The sequence below is a fragment of the Geotrypetes seraphini genome, chromosome 2, assembly GCF_902459505.1.
Source record: "Geotrypetes seraphini chromosome 2, aGeoSer1.1, whole genome shotgun sequence".
NCBI lineage: Eukaryota > Metazoa > Chordata > Amphibia > Gymnophiona > Dermophiidae > Geotrypetes > Geotrypetes seraphini.
Genome location: NC_047085.1, coordinates 85,602 through 103,146, shown reverse-complemented (window position 1 = coordinate 103,146; position 17,545 = coordinate 85,602). Strand labels below are relative to the sequence as shown.

The following is a 17,545-nucleotide window of genomic DNA, read 5'->3' as shown; positions in this document are numbered from 1 at the left end:
TCCATGGAAAAGAGGAGACTGAGAGGGGACATGATTGAAACATTCAAGATAATGAAGGGAATAGACCTAGTAGATAAGGAAAGGTTGTTCACCCTCTCCAAGGTAGAGTGAACCATTTTTCCTAGCAATGAAGTCAGGCTTACCAGTCTGTAATTTCCTGGATCTCCCCTGGAACCCTTTTTAAAAATTGGTGTAACATTGGCCACCCTCCAATCTTCAGGTACTACAGATGATTTTAGCGACAGGTTACAGATCACTAACAGCAGGTCAGCAATTTTATGTGTGAGTTCTTTAGTACCCTGGGATGTATACCATCCAATCCAGGTGATTTATCACTTTTTAACTTGTCGATTTGGCTCAGTACATCTTCCAGATTCACCAAGATTTCTTTCAGTTCCTCCGCATCATCATCCTTGAAGATCATTTCCGGTTCAGGTAGATCTCTTACATCTTCTTCTGTAAAGAGCAAAGTAAAGAATTCATTCAGTCTCTCTGCTATGGATTCATTTAGTCTCTGTGCTATACTGTAGATTCATTGTTTCTATGCTAAGAATTCATTTCATCTCTCTTATCCTCCCTGAGTGCCCCTTTTTCTCCTTGATCATCCAATGGTCCCACGGATTCCCTCACAGGTTTTCTGCTTGGACTTGGATATCGTTGCTATCACAGAGATATGTTCACTGATTCCCATGGATGGGACGCCAATATACTGGGCTATAATCTTTTTAGGAAAGACAGAGATGGTCGAAAAGGTAGAGGAGTAGTTCTCTCTGTAAAGACAGATATCCAAGCGACTGAAACACAGGGGGGCCTGGGGAAAGGAAGAAGCAATAAGGATTGTTTTGAAAAGAGAAAGGTTTGGACAAGTTCCTGGAGGAAAAGTCCATAGTCCATAGTCTGTTATTGAGAAAGGCATGGGGGAAACCACTGCTTGCCCTGGATTGGTAGCATGGAATATTGCTACACCTTGGGTTTTGGCTAAGTACTAGTGACCTGGATTGGCCACCGTGAGAACAGGTTACTGGGCTTGATTGGTCTGACCCAGTAAGGATATTCTTATGTTCTTATGAGAAGATGAAAGTTCTATCCACTTGGGTGTTTCTACAGACATCAGACTCAATTGCAACAAATTGACAAAGATCTGATTACAGATATACAAAAGTTGGGAAAAAAAGGAGAGGTGCTGTTGCTGGGTGATTTCAACCTGCTGGATGTCAACTGGAAAGTTCATCTGCGGAATTGGAAAGAAGTAGAGAGATCATGGATGTCTTTCAAGGAACTCTGCTCAGACAAATGGTGATGGAACCCATGAGGGAAAAAGCGATACTGGATCTGGTGCTCACAAATGGTGAAAGTGTCTCTAATGTTCGAGTGGGGGCCCACCTGGGAAGTAGTGATCATCATACGGTTTGGTTCACTATAACAACCAAAGAGGAGGATGGCCACACAAAACTCAAAGTCCTGGATTTCAAACATGCAGACTTTAGTGGCATGGGAGAATACCTGAAGAAAGAGCTGATTGAATGGGAAGATACAAGTGAAGTGGAAAAACAGTGGTCCAACTTGAAAGGTGCAATAAATAGAGCTACTGAAGAAAATAAATAAAAACAAGAGAAACAGGAAACCGATATGGTTCTCCAAACTAGTGGTGGAAAAAATAAAGGCAAAAGAATTGGCGTTCATGAAAAAAAAACCAAAATTCAAGAAGAGGAGTACAGAAAGGAATATTCGATGAAACTAAAAGAAGTCAAGAGATAGATATGTCTGTCGGAAGAGCAAATGGCTATAAATATAAGAAAAGGAGACAAAATTTTTTTCAGGTATATTAGTGAAAGGAGGAAGACAAAAAATGGAATTACAAGACTGAAAGAAGGTACGAACCGCTATGTGAAGAGTGATGAGGAAAAAGCAAATGTGCTAAACAAATACTTCTGTTCAGTGTTCACAGAAGAAAAACATGGAGAAGGACCGCAATTGGTCAGCAAAGTTACACCTGAGAATGGAATGGATAATGCACCGTTCACAGAAGAAAGTGTTTGTGAACAACTTGAAAAATTGAAGGTGATCAAAGCTATGGGACTGGACGGGATCCATCCCAGGATATTGAGGGATCTCCGAGAGATTCTGGCAGGTTCTCTTAAAGATTTGTTCAATAAATCTTTAGAGACGGGAGAGGTTCAGTGGGACTGGAGAAGAGCGATGTGGTCCCTCTTCACAAAAATGGTTGTAGAGATGAAGCGGGAAATTACAGGCCGGTAAGCCTCACTTCATTTATTGGAAAAATAATTGAAATATTGCTGAAGGAAAGGATAATTAAATTCTTAGAATCTAATGGATTACAAGATCCGAGGCAACATGGGTTTACTAAAGGTAAATCATGCCAAACAAATCTGATTGAATTATTTGATTGGGTGACCAGAGAATTGGACCAAGGATATGCGCTAGATGTAATTTACTTAGATTTCAGCAAAGCCTTTGACACAGTTTCTCATTGGAGTTTCTTAAACAAACTTAAACATAGGCTAAAGTTGGGGCCCAAAGTGGTGAACTGGATTAAAAGCTGGTTGATGGACAGACGGCAGAGAATAGTGGCAAATGGAATTCGTTCAGAGGAGGGTCAGGTGAGTAGTGGAGTGCCTCAAGGCTTGGTGGTGGGACCGATGCTGTTCAATATGTTTGTGAGTGACATTGCTGAAGGGGTAGAAGGTAAGGTTAACTTTTTTGCAGATGATACCAAGATTTGTAACAGAGTGAACACCCCGGAGGGAGTAGAAAACATGAAAATGGATCTGCAAAAGTTAGAAGAATGGGCTAGTGTCTGGCAACTAAAATTCAAAGAGAAGAAGTGCAGAGTGATGCATTTGGGGGCTAGAAATCTGAGGGAATCATTTGTGCTGGGAGGTGAGAGGCTGATAATCACCTTGGGGTGATTGTTTCTGAGGATCTAAAGGCATCTAAACAGTGTGATAAGGCAGTGGCTGTAGCCAGAAGGATGCTGGGCTGTATAGAAAGAGGAGTAACCAGCAGAAGAATGGAGGTGTTGATGCCCCTGTATAGGTCGTTGGTGAGGCCACACTTGGAGTATTGTGTTCAGTTTTGGAGGCCTTATCTGGTGAAGGATATAAAAAGACTTGAAGTGGAAGGCGACGAAAATGGTAAGAGGTTTGAACAAAAAGAAGTATGAGAAGAGACTGGAAGACCTAAATATGTACACTCTGGAGGAGAGGAGGGACAGGGGAGATATGATATAGACGTTTCAGTACTTGAAAGGCATTAATATAGAACCAAATCTTTTCCAGAGAAGAAAAAATGGTAAAACTAGAGGGCATAATTTGAGGTTACAGGGAGGAAGACTTAAGAGCGATGTTAGGAAATTCTTCTTCACAGAGAGGGTGGTAGATGCCTGGAATGCCCTCCCGAGGGAAGTGGTGGAGAGGAAAACAGTTATGGAATTCAAAAAAGCATGGGATAAAAATAGAGGATCTCTAATTAGAAAACAAAGGATGTAAATTAAAGAACTAAGGCCAATATTGGGCAGACCTGCATGGTCTGTGTTCCATATATGGTGATTCCGTGTAGGATGGGCTGGGGTGGGCATCAATGGGAATGCCACTAATATGGAACATGAGGTTGTTACTGGCCAGACTTTATGGTAGATATCCTGCAAACAACGAGATGGTTGGATAGGCTGGAATGAGCTTGGATGGCAACTTCAGCATTTGGAACATAGGACAATACCAGACTTTACAGTCTACGGCCCAGAAATATCAAAGGAGAGACAAGTTAATCTAATCATGTATTTTCTAATGGGTATAACTTATGAGCAGACTGGATGGACCGTTTAGGTCTTTATCTGCCGTTATTTACTATGTTACTATGACGTACCTAAAAAAATTATTATGAGTTTTTGCCTCTTCTGCAAGTTTCTCTTCATATTCTCTCATAGCTTTCTTTATCAATGCTTTGCGTCTAACTTGCCAGTGCTTGTGTCTCTTATTTTCTTCATTCGGACCCTTTTTCCATTCTTTAAAGGATTTTTTTTTTTCTCTAATAGCTTCATTCACTTCACCTTTTTTCCACGCTGGCTCTCATTTCCTCTTTTTTCCACCTTTGCTGATATGTGGAATACATCTGGTCTGGGCTTCCACGCCTGGTTTACAGTCCTAACCTTTGCAGCTGATACTTTTAGCTTCTTTTTAACCATTTTCTGCATGGCACTATTTTAGATGAGTTGTGGATTTAGGAATCGATACATTTTAGGAGCCATACCAAACCTCTGACATTTTAGAATACCAGGACTGTACAAAGAAATATATACTAAATTCAAAATATCTCCACCACCACCACCACCCAGACACCTTAAACGTGCAAAAAATATATAAAATATATTTTTCATTTTTGAAATACCTTTATTGATTTTAAACAATACAGAAGTCAGTGCAGTCACCCTCACCTCCTTCCCAACATAAGTAAAACAATTGACAAATTAAGAGTTCAAGATTGAAAAGAAAATCATACAGCATGTAATTTACAATATTTATCCAAGAGAGCCCAAACTTTCTTAAAATGTTGAACCCTACAGCACCTAAAAGCAGCCATTTCAAAAGCAGTGCTATCTTTGTATTGTGATAGAACATGTTGAATTGCTAAACCCAAACAATTTAGCTTTACAGGCAAAACAATTTAGCTTTACAGGCAAAACAGTTGAATGCAAAACAACAATTTTATATATCAGATCTATGGAATCCAAAATCATCCTGTACTTGTGGCCAAACTACACCCTAGAATGTCTTGACAACAGTACATCCAAACAACATATGGTAAAAGGTACCTACATCAGATTTACAAGTCCAACACAAACTATACATCGGGTGTGGACGTTATTTAAAAATGCCATTCTGGAAGCCCAGATTAGATATATTCCATGTATTAAAAAAAAAATGAGGAAAGAAGATCAAACAACAGTCATGGTTAATGAGTGAGGTGAAGGAAGCTATTAGAGTTAAAAGAGAATCCTTCAGACAATGGAAGAAAGATCTGACTGAAAATAATTGTAAAAGCACAAGAAATGGCAAGTCAAATGCAAGACGCTAATAAGGAAGGCGAAGGCAAAGAGAGACCTTGAAAAGAAGATTGCGCTTGAAGCAAAATCACACAGTAAATTTTTTTTAATGTATGTTAAAAACAAGTAGCCAGGAAAAGAATCGATTGGACTGCTAGACGACCGAGGGATGAAAGGGGCTCTCAGGGAAGACAAGGCCATAGTGAAGAGATTAAATGAATTCTTTGCTTCAGTCCTCACTGAGGAAGACATGGAGGAGTTACTGGTGCCAGAAATGGTATTCAATTCTAATGAATCAGAGAAACACATACAAATCTCTGTAACACTGGATCATGTAAAAACATTAGAGCTAACCCTAACCCTTTTTAAGGACACAGTCACCGCATATCAACAAAGGATCCAAGAGGAAAAAGAACAAGGAACTGGCGTGGCTCACTATAGCGGTGAAGGAAGCGATCAGAGACAAGAAGACTTCGTTTAAGGAATGGAAAAGGTCAAAAACAAACAAACTGGAAAAAGCATAAACAGCATCAAAGCAGGTGACATAAGGCGGTAAGAGGGGCCAAAAGAGACTACGAGGAAAAAATAACTAAGGAGGAAAAAAACTTCAAGCCGTTTTTTTTGATATATTAAGGGGAAACGGCTCACAAAGGAAGTGGTGGGGCCGTTGGATGACCATGGAATAAAAGGAGTGCTAAAGGAGGACAAAGCCATCGCCGACAAACTGAACACATTTTATGCGTCTGTATTTACCGAAGAGGATAAACACAACATACCGAAAGCCAACAGATTATATGCAGGAAACGAAGATGGGAAACTGACAGGGTTGAAGGTCACACTAGAAGAGGTATGCAGGCAGATTGATAGGCTTAAAAACAATAAATCTCCGGGACCGGATGGCATCCATCTGCGGATAATCAAGGAACTGAAAGGGGCTATAGCTGAACTGCTTCAAATAATAGCAAATCTGTCGATCAAATCGGGAAGGATTCCAGAAGACTGGAAAGTGGCGAATGTTACGCCAATCTTCAAGAAAGGTTCGAGGGGAGATCTGTAAAACTACAGACCGGTGAGTCTGACCTCAGTACCAGGAAAGATGGTAGAGGCGCTGATAAAGGACTGCGTCATTGATCACCTTGATGGACACAATCTGATGAGGACCATCCAGCACAGCTTCAGCAAGGGAAGATCTTGCTTGACGAATCTGCTGCACTTCTTCGAGGGAGTAAACAGGCAGACCGACACGGGTGACCCAGTCGACATTGTATATCTGGATTTTCAGAAGGTATTCGACAAGGTCCCACATGAACGACTACTTCGAAAAATTGCGAGCCATGGAATCAAGGATGAAATACTCATGTGGATTAAAAACTGGTTGGTGGATAGGAAACAGAGAGTGGGGGGTAAATGGACAATATTCGGACTGGAAAAGCATAATGAGTGGAGTGCCACAGGGTTCGGTGCTTGGACCCTTGCTCTTCAACATATTTATAAACGACCTGGAAATTGGTACGACGAGCAAAGTGATTAAATTTGCAGACGATACGAAGTTATTCATAGTAGTGAAGACACAGAAGGATTGCAAAGACCTGCAATGTGACATAAACACGCTCGAGAAATGGGCCACGACATGGCAAATGAGGTTTAATGTGGATAAGTGTAAGGTGATGCATGTCGGTAACAAAAATCTTATACACGAATACAGGATGTCTGGTGTGGTACTCGGAGAGACACCCCAGGAAAGAGACATGGAGTACTGGTCGACAGTCAATGAAGCTGTCTGCGCAATGCGTGGTGGCTGCAAAAATGGCGAACAGAATGCTAGGAATGATTAAGAAGGGAATCACAAACAGATCGGAGAAGATTATCATACCATTGTACCAGGCCATGGTACATCCCCACCTGTAATACTGTCTCCAGCACTGGTCGCCGTACATGAAGAAGGACATTGTCCTACTCGAAAGGGTCCGGAGAAGAGCGAATAAAATGGTTAAGGGGCTGGAGGAGTTGCCTATACAGTGAGAAATTAGAGAAATTGGGCCTCTTCTCCCTTGAAAAGAGGAGACTGAGGAGACATGATTGAAACATTCAAGATAATGAAGGGAATAGACTTGGTAGATAAAGACAGGTTGTTCACCCTGTCCAAGGTAGAGAGAATGAGAGGGCACTCTCTAAAGTTAAAAGGGGATAGATTCTGTACAAACGTAAGGAAGTTCTTCTTCACCCAGAGAGTGGTAGAAAGCTGGAACGCTCTTCCAGAGGCTGTTATAGGGGAAAACACCCTCCATGGATTCAAGACAAAGTTAGACAAGTTTCTGCTGAACCAGAACATACGCAGGTAAGGCTAGTCTCAGTTAGGGCACTAGTCTTTGACCTAAGGGCCACCGTGGGAGCGGACTGCTGGACACGATAGACCACTGGTCTGACCCAGCAGTGGCAATTCTTATGTTCTTATGTTAATTTGACAAATTGAAAAGTAGCAAATTGCCTGGACCAAATATTATATAATCCCAGAATGCTGATAGAATTGAAAAATGAACTTGCAGAGCTATTTTTAGTAATCTGTAATTTTTCTTTAAAAACTAGCATAGTACCAGAAGACTGGAAGGTGGCCAACGTGATGACGATTTTTAAAAAGGGTTCCAGAGGTGATCCAGGAAATTATAGATCGGTGAGTCTGACATCAGTGTCAGGCAAAATGGTAGAGACTGTTATAAAGAACAAAATAACAGAGCATATACATAAACATGGATTAATGAGAAAAAGCCAACATGGATTTAGTCAAGGGAAATCTTGCCTCACCAATCTACTGCATTTCTTTGAAGGGGTGAATGAACATATGGATGAAGGTGAGCTGGTTGATATTGTGTATTTGGATTTTCAAAGGCAATTGCCAAAGTATCTCATGAAAGACTTCTGAGGAAATTAGAAAGTCATAGGATAGGAGGTAATGTCCTATTATGGATTAAGAACTGGTTGCAAGACAGAAAAAGTGTGTTTAAATGGTCAATATTCTAAATGGAGAAAGGTAAATAGTGGGGTTACCCAGGAGTCTGTGCTGGGACCGCTGCTTTTTAATATATTTATCAATGATCTAGAGATGGAAATAACTAGTGTGATAATTAAATTTGTTGATAACCCAAAGTTGTTAAATTGCAAGAGGACCTTGTTAGACTTGGAGACTGGGCATTAAAATGGCAGATGACATTTAATGTGAGCAAGTGCAAAGTGATGCATGTGGGAAAGGGGAATCCGAGCTATAGCTATGTGATGCTGGGTTCTGTGTTAGGAGTCACTGCCCAGGAAAAGGATCTAGGTGTCATTGTTGAGGATGTTTCTATGGATATGGCAGGAGAGGTACACAAACCACTGCTGAAATAATTTCCTATAGGTACTGTGAAACTCAAAGATTTGGAATTTAAATCTTCTTTAACTCCACTGCTTAAGCCTCCGGTTATTGATCTAAACTCTATTTGGGAAGCTATTTCTAATTTATAGTTATCATTGGGAACTCAATTGCAAACATTAACAACTAATTGCACTGGAGTACTTTCTGAGACTTTAAAGTTACAACAAAGAGTGGATAAATTAGAAAATAAAATCTTGGATCAAGAAAAAAAGTATGAAGTATTGGGAGCACAAAATCAGCTCCTAATAAAAGAAAATGGGATCATTAACTTTAAAATGGAAGTACTGGAATATATAACAAGAAAACAGAATTTAAGATTGATCAATTTTCCTAAATTACCTACAATTCCAGCATTAGATATGTTTAAAAGGTATCTTCAGGAGGTTTTGAAAGTCCCACAAGACTCTTTTCCACCCATTTCAAAAATTTATTATATTTCCTTGGGAAAGAAGAAGACTCCTGAAGATCAGCAAGAACCACTATTAGATCTATTGGATTTGACAGATATTCTTGAAACATCAGAATCGGAACAAATTACGGTAGTGTAGCAACACTCTTTGTTCAATTGGCATTACAATCAGATAGAGAGTGGTTATTGAAAATGTTTTTTTAAACATAAAGATGTCTTATTTCTTAATCAAAAAATCAGAATGTATCCAGATGTTTCTAGAATAATTCAAAGAAAGAGGAAACAATTTCTGCTTTTGAGACCCCAGATTTTAAAACTGGGAGCAACTTTTGTATTAAGATTTCCTTGTAAATGTTTGGTTAATTTTAAAGGAATTAGGTATATTTTCTTTGAGTCTACGCAATTGTCTAGATTTATTGTTGATAATGCAGTGGTGATAACGAGTACCCCTACCAATAGACAAGTGTAACGCTCATATTTGGAACTTTGGGACTATTTCAGACTGTTTTCTTTATTTTTCCTGGAAAATTAATTACTAAGTGATAATAATATCTGACTATTTGTAACTCCTTCCTTATTAATAGTGGATTAATATACAGTAGAAACTTATATTTTTCTCATTGAAACTTATTAAGAAATTATTTCTTGTAATACTGTTATTTTCAATATGATTTGTGATCATAGAAAAAATTGAAATTCAATAAAGCATAAATGACAAGTAAAGATTTTACATTCAATTGCATCATAACATATAAGCAGTATCACAGTATAGTAACCAGACATGCACCAGAAAGAATGATAGGGGTGGGACGTCCCAGCCACATCCCACCCTCCAGAACACATCCAGCAACCACTTGGAGGACAAAAAGACAACAGAACCCATTGCTCGTGAATCCCCCTGACAGAGAGGAGCCAGCATACACACCCAAGCCCAACCCCCCACACATACCAAATATGCATTTCTTTCCCTTCCCCCCCTCATATACCCCAAACCTTGTAGTAGTATGGAAAAACCCAACTAAACCCAAACCCCAACAAAATAGTACAAATATGCAGCCCCGAGCCTCACCAAAACAGATAGCAACCCGTCCTAAAAATGTGAGGCTCATAAAGAGTGTAGCCCCACACTAAGAAAACCAATATGGTGCAAGGTCAACCACAGAATAGATTGAGAGAACACAAAGTTTGCAACACAACAGACTCTAAACACGTAATGCATTACTAAAGATGGAAAGAAAGACCGGTTCAGGGAAGTCCCAGCAGCAGGCTAGTGGCACAAGATAAACATGGTCTATAAACCAGCATGCTCCTGCGAGACGTAGGAGGAGAAGCATGACAACCAGCAGGCCGGCATGCCACAGGAAGGCAGCAACTGCAAAAATTTTGCCCCCCTGGCAGAGGCTCTAGTAGAAAAGCAGCAGATCCATAAACAAACTGGAATGCCGCAGCACAAGGGGAATGGTGACATGATCTACTTAGCAGCTCTGTAGATAGAAAAAGAACCCCAGGCTCATGTGGTTGCACGCAGAAGGAAGAGAGACATAACTATAAGGCAGCATGAAAGGGCAACTGCTATGTTCGTCATCCATGGAGCAATAGATAGGCAAACTCTCCCAGGAGCAAGGTGCACGCCAGCCGTTCACCCGAAACCGAAGTTAAGTCTTAGTCAGGTTGTGCGACGATCTCCAAGAGCCATGGCAGGTAAAGACTTAAGGAACCCCTCCAGCTCAGCCAGCATGTTGTAGAACGCGGTGGTGTTATAAATCACTCTGGCCCGAGTGGGATACAATAGGGAGAATCGGATGTTGTGCTTATACAGTTCACTGCAGTGTGGCCCCATGGCTCGACGCCGCAAGGAGACCTGGGGGGAGAAATCTTGAAAAATGAGCACCCTGCATCCCTCTGCTTGTAAATTGAGGTCATTACCCCGACAATAGTGGGCCAATATGCGCTCCTTTAGTGCATAATTAAGGAATCTGGCAATGACTGGCCTGGGCCACTGATCTTCATCACGGCGAGTCCCCAAACGGTGTGCACGTTCTATTGAAAAGGGTGCCGAAAGCTCAGATAGTGCGATGGCCCAAGGCAGCCATTCCTCAAGCCACTGACAGAGGTTGACATCGCTGATGGAGTTGGGTATCCCCACAAAACATAAATTATTGCGCTGACCCCTGTTTTCATGATCTTCAAGGCGTTCCGCCATAGCTTTATTGGCCGACTCCAGGGTACAGAGGCACTCTTCAAAGTTGGCCGTGGTATCCTCTTGCTGGGCTATCCGGTCCTCAGCTCTCTGAAGCCTGCCAGCCTGGGAATCCAAGCTCTCCTTGATGATTTCCATAAAGGTATGGATAGTGGCTAATATATCCTCCATGACGAGCGTGAGCGAACGTGTGAGTTCTTGTACCACGGCCGCTTCCAGTGTAAAAACAGGTGCCTCTTACGCCTCCGCCATCTTGTCGTCCTGCACCCGCAGGATCCCGTCGATCCTTCATGGAACGGGCTGCCTTCGCTTCCATCTAAACACTCCATGTGGGTTGAAAGTCGGGGATTAGATGCAGAAAAGTGAGGGCTAGCAAGTCCTTAAAGTGGAGCACACTGCCAATGGGTTTTGGCAGGTTTTAAAAGTAAGAGATGTTGGCGAGGCCCGGAGCTACCCAGAGGCACGTCCGTTCAGTGTCTCAGCATCACTTGCCCCCCCCATTTTCTTTCATTTCTACACTCTTTTCTTCTCCTTTTGACTTTGGTTGTGTCTCTCTTCCTTCTTTCAGGTATGTTGCCTCTTCTCTTTTTATAAATAAAATATACCCATTATCAAAAACCTTCAAAGCATTTGTGGACTGTGTGTACAGCCTCCTGCTTTGCCCACCTCTGGAAAGCTGCGTTCTTATGCTCCAGACTCTAAATGTGTTTTCATTTTTTGCCCCCAGATGAAAATGCCATTGCAGAGGATGTGTTGAAAGACGCCACAGCTCTGATGGACAACAAGTTTGGGTTTGTCACCACCACAATTCAAGTGGAGAAGTACCTAGAAGACATGTCTCACTGCTGGCAATGCCAGGACCCAAAGGACTGACCTTGAGCAGCTCCAATTCAGCATCACTTGTGTTCTCCCAGAACCAGACACAGAGAGATGAAATTCTGGATACTGAGCAGATGACATTCCAACAGCTGAAGGTCTTCACACAGCTTTTTTTCCAGACCTGATATTTCTACCCTCTGGCACATGATCCTAGGTCCTGTCCTTTTTGTGTCTTCCCATGCCACATGGAGGCAGATTTTGAGCACTGCCAAAGACCCATCCCATATGTTTTCACAAAGGTCAACGTTTGCAATTCTGCTCACTGTGTACAGAAAGGATGTTGTGCAGTGCTAGGATCTCATTTTCAGCACATCCAACAGATAGTCTGGTATCAGGAAGTGATTCCAGACAGAGGCCATGGATTTTATTGTGTTTTCTGGTTGTTTTAAGCAAAGATATCTCACATTGATCTCCTTACCATCCTTCATTGTTCTACCTTTAACCTGGTACTTCAACGAGGATGACCCAATAGCCTTTGAGCCCATAGCCATGGCAAACTTTATAAATAATCAAAAGACAGATCAGCAAAACGTCAGAATGCATTGTACGTATAACTTCATCATGGCTTCTATAGTCCACTTGTGATCCATGAAGAAGAGTACAGAGTCTAATCTTCAAGGTACAATTGCCAAATTTCTGCCCTGGAAATGTTTACAAAGCTGCTCCTTTTCAGAACTCTTACATAGATGGACTTGTTCTTTGTCTGATTTTCATCCAAAATCTTCAATTGTTTGTGTCTCCTAATTCTTTGCATAAGGTTTACTAGCCAACTCTTAAAGCACCGAGCCTTGGGTATTTTTCCCTGAGCTATATACACTGCCAGCCATGATTTTCCCATTACCCATAACCTAGTTAGGCTTTGATATGTACTGCCAGCCGTGCCTTTTCCAAGTGGTGATGATTCTGTGCATCAGCAAAGTTTCTATAAGTGCTGGACACAGACATGCTTAAGGTGCTCTGGATTGTTCCCATATATTAGTACCCAAACTAGAAAAAAAATACTGGCAGAAGTTCCTTTTAGAAATTTGGTATTCTTGGGTTTTTACCCCCATCAGAACCTTATGTAGTGCAAGCAACTTGACCATTAGATGTTATAATAAGATGGCAAGGTCACAAAAGCCCCTAAATATATATTTTTTAACAAAGCATGATCAAAGTAATCTTCCTAATGCAGTAGCTGGAAAATCAGCTGGCTTAAAGACATGGTTGGTAGGGTCTAGTCTTAGTGATGATGTGTGGTTATTGATGGATTTTTCTCTCTCTGGTTCTGTCACTCTGACTATGCAGCTTTCTTCCTACATTCCAGTGAAACCGAGATCCCTGAGTGAACCCTTACCCAATCCCATGTACCAAGGTCAGAATCATCTGTGATGGGATCCTGTGCAATTACTGTGTTGTATGCTGTGAAATCTGTAACTTATCTCTCTTAAGTGTTCTTTGTTTCTGTAAAGCTGAAAATGTCCACTTCACTGAATGACCATCCAGCAAAGGGTCCTAAAACCCTATTCATATCAGCCCCTGTGATGGCAAAAATGGATTTAACTGAAGCTAATCTCGAGCAGGGAATCTTTCAAGTTACAAAAACTTTTCTGGATAACAAAAAAATAGATATCTGACATTGGAATGAGGGTGACAAGGGCTTGAATTAATCTCTGTTATGAAATATCCAGCACAAATGATGGAATTAACAGTCCATTGGTTTCAAGTATGTAGCACATTGATAGTCACTGAGGCTCCTCAAGAGCCACAAAAGGGTCAAGTATTTAGAATATCCCTAAATTACAACTACTCACATCCATGAATGGTCAAGAGATATGTTTGCATGCATTCTACATCCAGTCTATGCAGAACTCTCATGCGAATTCAGCAAGGATACCCTGAAAACCTGCACTGTTTGTAGCCCTTGGGGAAGATTTCTGACTAAAACAAACAAAAACAGAAGAAGAAATCCTCCACACAAATCAAACACACAGAAACACAGTGCAGGAGACGGAACCAATGGGACAGATGGAAATTCTTTATTACAATAGCAGACCTGACACAAGTCGTGTTTCGGCACAGGGCCTGTGCCAGGAGTCTACAAAATAAATATAAACAATAAACATATGAAATAAAAGATAATACTAAAAGCAAACTAAAAAATGTATATATTTATTTTTTACTTTTTATTCTAAAAGTGGTGTGCATGAAATAAAAATACAAAAATTTGCGTCAAACAGTATATACAAATTATAAAATTGCAAATGTAATCATACACATAAAAAAGCATATATAAGACAGAAATGCATGTAGAATATATTTAAAAAAACCTATATCAAACAACAGCAATACAGATTTCACAAATGTATTTATAAACTTAAACATGATGGAGCCACAAGGACATAATAAACAATAAGACACAAGGACATAATAAACAATAAAACATATCAATGTCAAAAAATATAGCTAAGAAAGAGTAATGCTTCCCAAAAACTGTATGAATTCCAGAAAGTATTCCAAAGTCTTTTGGTTACGAATATCTGCCCTCATTTCACAAAAAAATTAAGGGGTCCTTTTATTAAGGTACACTAAAGATTAGTGCATGCTAAATGATAAGACATCCATTATATTCCTATGCAGGGCCGCCATCAGAAATTTCTGGGCCCCTTACTGAGCAATCCTATTGGGCCCCCCAAGCACCCCTTCCCCCCCCGACCCCCCCCTTCTTCCATGGGCCGAATACACACATACTTTTCTCTGTCGCCGCACTCTTTGACCAAAAGATTTGTAAGCCTGCAACCACGTCAAGGTAGACTCTTTCAGCAGCTCCCCTCCCTCCCCCTTACCTTTGTGGCCAAGTCAAAATGATCTACAACAATAAAATTTTAAAAACACAAAGCACGCTGTACGCAGAAAAAATGTTAATTATCATTTATATTCCGCGGGTTTTCAAAGAGGTCAAGGCAGATGACTTTATACAATGTTACCTCAGTAACAACTATACAAAAATAGACAAATATTCACCCTCCCTTTTTACTAAACCGCAATAGCGTTTTTTAGCGCAGGGACCTGCGCTGAATGCCCCACGCTGCTCTTGAAGCTCATAGGCTCCCTGCGCTAAAAAAAGCTATTGCGGTTTAGTAAAAGGGGGTCATAGTGCAAAATATAGACAGCATATATAAATTCTCAAAACGGACACATTTTGATCACTAAATTGAAAATAAAATCATTTTCCTACCTTTGCTAATTTCATCAGTCTCTGGTTGTACTTTATTCTTCTGACTGTGCATCTAATATTTCTTCCCTTTTTTCAGCCTCCTGTATGCTTTCTCTCCTCCAGACCTCATTCCCTCCCCAAACTTTTTCTTTGTTTCACCCTGCCCCCTTTCTTTTTCTCTCTCTCCATACCCCCTTTCATTCTGTATGTCTTTCTCTCTCTCTCCGTGCCCCATTTTTCTTTGTTTCACCCAGCCTCCTTTCTTTCTTTTTTTTTTCTGGCTCCCTGTCCCCCCCTTTCTTTCTTTCTCCTTGCCCTCCCCTATGCCACCACCATTGGGAAAATGCTGCCACCGCCACTGAGGAATAGGCTGCCACTGCCGCTATTGGGAACAGGCCGGCGCCGAGTTCGCCCTGCTTCTCTTCCCTGCAGGGGCGACCAACTCTCGCCACTCGGCGTCAATTCTAACGTCGGAGAGGACGTTCTGGGCCAGCCAGGCAGCGATTGGCTGGCCCAGAACATCCTCTCCGATGTCAGAATTGACACGGGTGGCGAGAGTTGGTCGGCCCCACAGGGAAAAGCAGGGAGAACTTGGCACCGGCCTGTTCCCAATGGCGGCAGTGGCAGCCTATTCCTCAGTGGCGGTGGCAGCATTTTCCCAAAAACACATTCCCTCCCCCACCTCAGCATCTCTTTCCCTCCCTTCCTCTCTCCCAAGTCCATGCCTTCTGAGTCCAAAAATGCATTCCTTCCCCCACCTCAGCATCTCTTTCCCTCCCTTCCTAACTCCCAAGTCCATGCCTTCTGTGTCCAAAAACCCATTCCCTCCCCCACCTCAGCATCTCTTTCCCTCCCTTCCTAACTCCCAAGTCCATCCCTTCTGTGTCCAAAAACGCATTCCCTCCCCCACCTCAGCATCTCTTTCCCTCCCTTCCTCTCTCCCAAGTCCATGCCTTCTGTGTCCAAAAACCCATTCCCTCCCCCACCTCAGCATCTCTTTCCCTCCCTTCCTCTCTCCCAAGTCCATGCCTTCTGTGTCCAAAAACCCATTCCCTCCCCCACCTCAGCATCTCTTTCCCTCCCTTCCTCTCTCCCAAGTCCATGCCTTATGTGTCCAAAAACACATTCCCTCCCCCACCTCAGCATCTCTTTCCCTCCCTTCCTCTTTCCCAAGTCCATGCCTTCTGTGTCCAAAAACCAATTCCCTCCCCCACCTCAGCATCTCTTTCCCTCCCTTCCTCTCTCCCAAGTCCATGCCTTCTGTGTCCAAAAACCCATTCCCTCCCCCACCTCAGCATCTCTTTCCCTCCCTTCCTAACTCCCAAGTCCATCCCTTCTGTGTCCAAAAACGCATTCCCTCCCCCACCTCAGCATCTCTTTCCCTCCCTTCCTCTCTCCCAAGTCCATGCCTTCTGTGTCCAAAAACACATTCCCTCCCCCACCTCAGCATCTCTTTCCCTCCCTTCCTCTCTCCCAAGTCCATGCCTTCTAGTGTCCAAAAACACATTCCCTCCCCCACCTCAGCATCTCTTTCCCTCCCTTCCTCTCTCCCAAGTCCATGCCTTATGTGTCCAAAAACACATTCCCTCCCCCACCTCAGCATCTCTTTCCCTCCCTTCCTCTTTCCCAAGTCCATGCCTTCTGTGTCCAAAAACCAATTCCCTCCCCCACCTCAGCATCTCTTTCCCTCCCTTCCTCTCTCCCAAGTCCATGCCTTCTGTGTCCAAAAACACATTCCCTCCCCCACCTCAGCATCTCTTTCCCTCCCTTCCTCTCTCCCAAGTCCATGCCTTCTGTGTCCAAAAACCCATTCCCTCCCCCACCTCAGCATCTCTTTCCCTCCCTTCCTCTCTCCCAAGTCCATGCCTTCTGTGTCCAAAAACCCATTCCCTCCCCCACCTCAGCATCTCTTTCCCTCCCTTCCTCTCTCCCAAGTCCATGCCTTCTGTGCCCAAAAACCCATTCCCTCCCCCACCTCAGTATCTCTTTCCCTCCCTTCCTCTCTCCCAAGTCCATGCCTTCTGTGTCCAAAAACACATTCCCTCCCCCCACCTCAGCATCTCTTTCCCTCCCTTCCTCTCTCCCAAGTCCATGCCTTCTGTGTCCAAAAACCCATTCCCTCCCCCACCTCAGCATCTCTTTCCCTCCCTTTCTCTCTCCCAAGTCCATGCCTTCTGTGTCCAAAAACCCATTCCCTCCCCCACCTCAGCATCTCTTTCCCTCCCTTCCTCTCTCCCAAGTCCATGCCTTCTGTGTCCAAAAACCCATTCCCTCCCCACCTCAGCATCTCTTTCCCTCCCTTCCTCTCTCCCAAGTTCATGCCTTGTGTCCAAAACACACTCCCTTCCCCTTTTGTGTTCCCCGTTTGCCTCCCAGCCCATCTTAGCAAC

The 17,545-nt window shown here is 42.5% G+C and overlaps 1 protein-coding gene across 1 annotated transcript in view; it reads left to right on the top strand.

Annotated features, from left to right (window-relative positions):
• Positions 1-11,953, top strand: part of LOC117355870 (zinc transporter 2-like) — a 120,479-nt gene extending 108,526 nt beyond the window's left edge. Inside the window, exon 8 of the mRNA XM_033934954.1 lies at positions 11,808-11,953. Within this exon, the coding sequence (XP_033790845.1) occupies positions 11,808-11,953 (146 nt within the window). The remainder of the gene's footprint in view (positions 1-11,807) is intronic.
• The last annotated feature ends 5,592 nt before the right edge of the window (positions 11,954-17,545 follow it).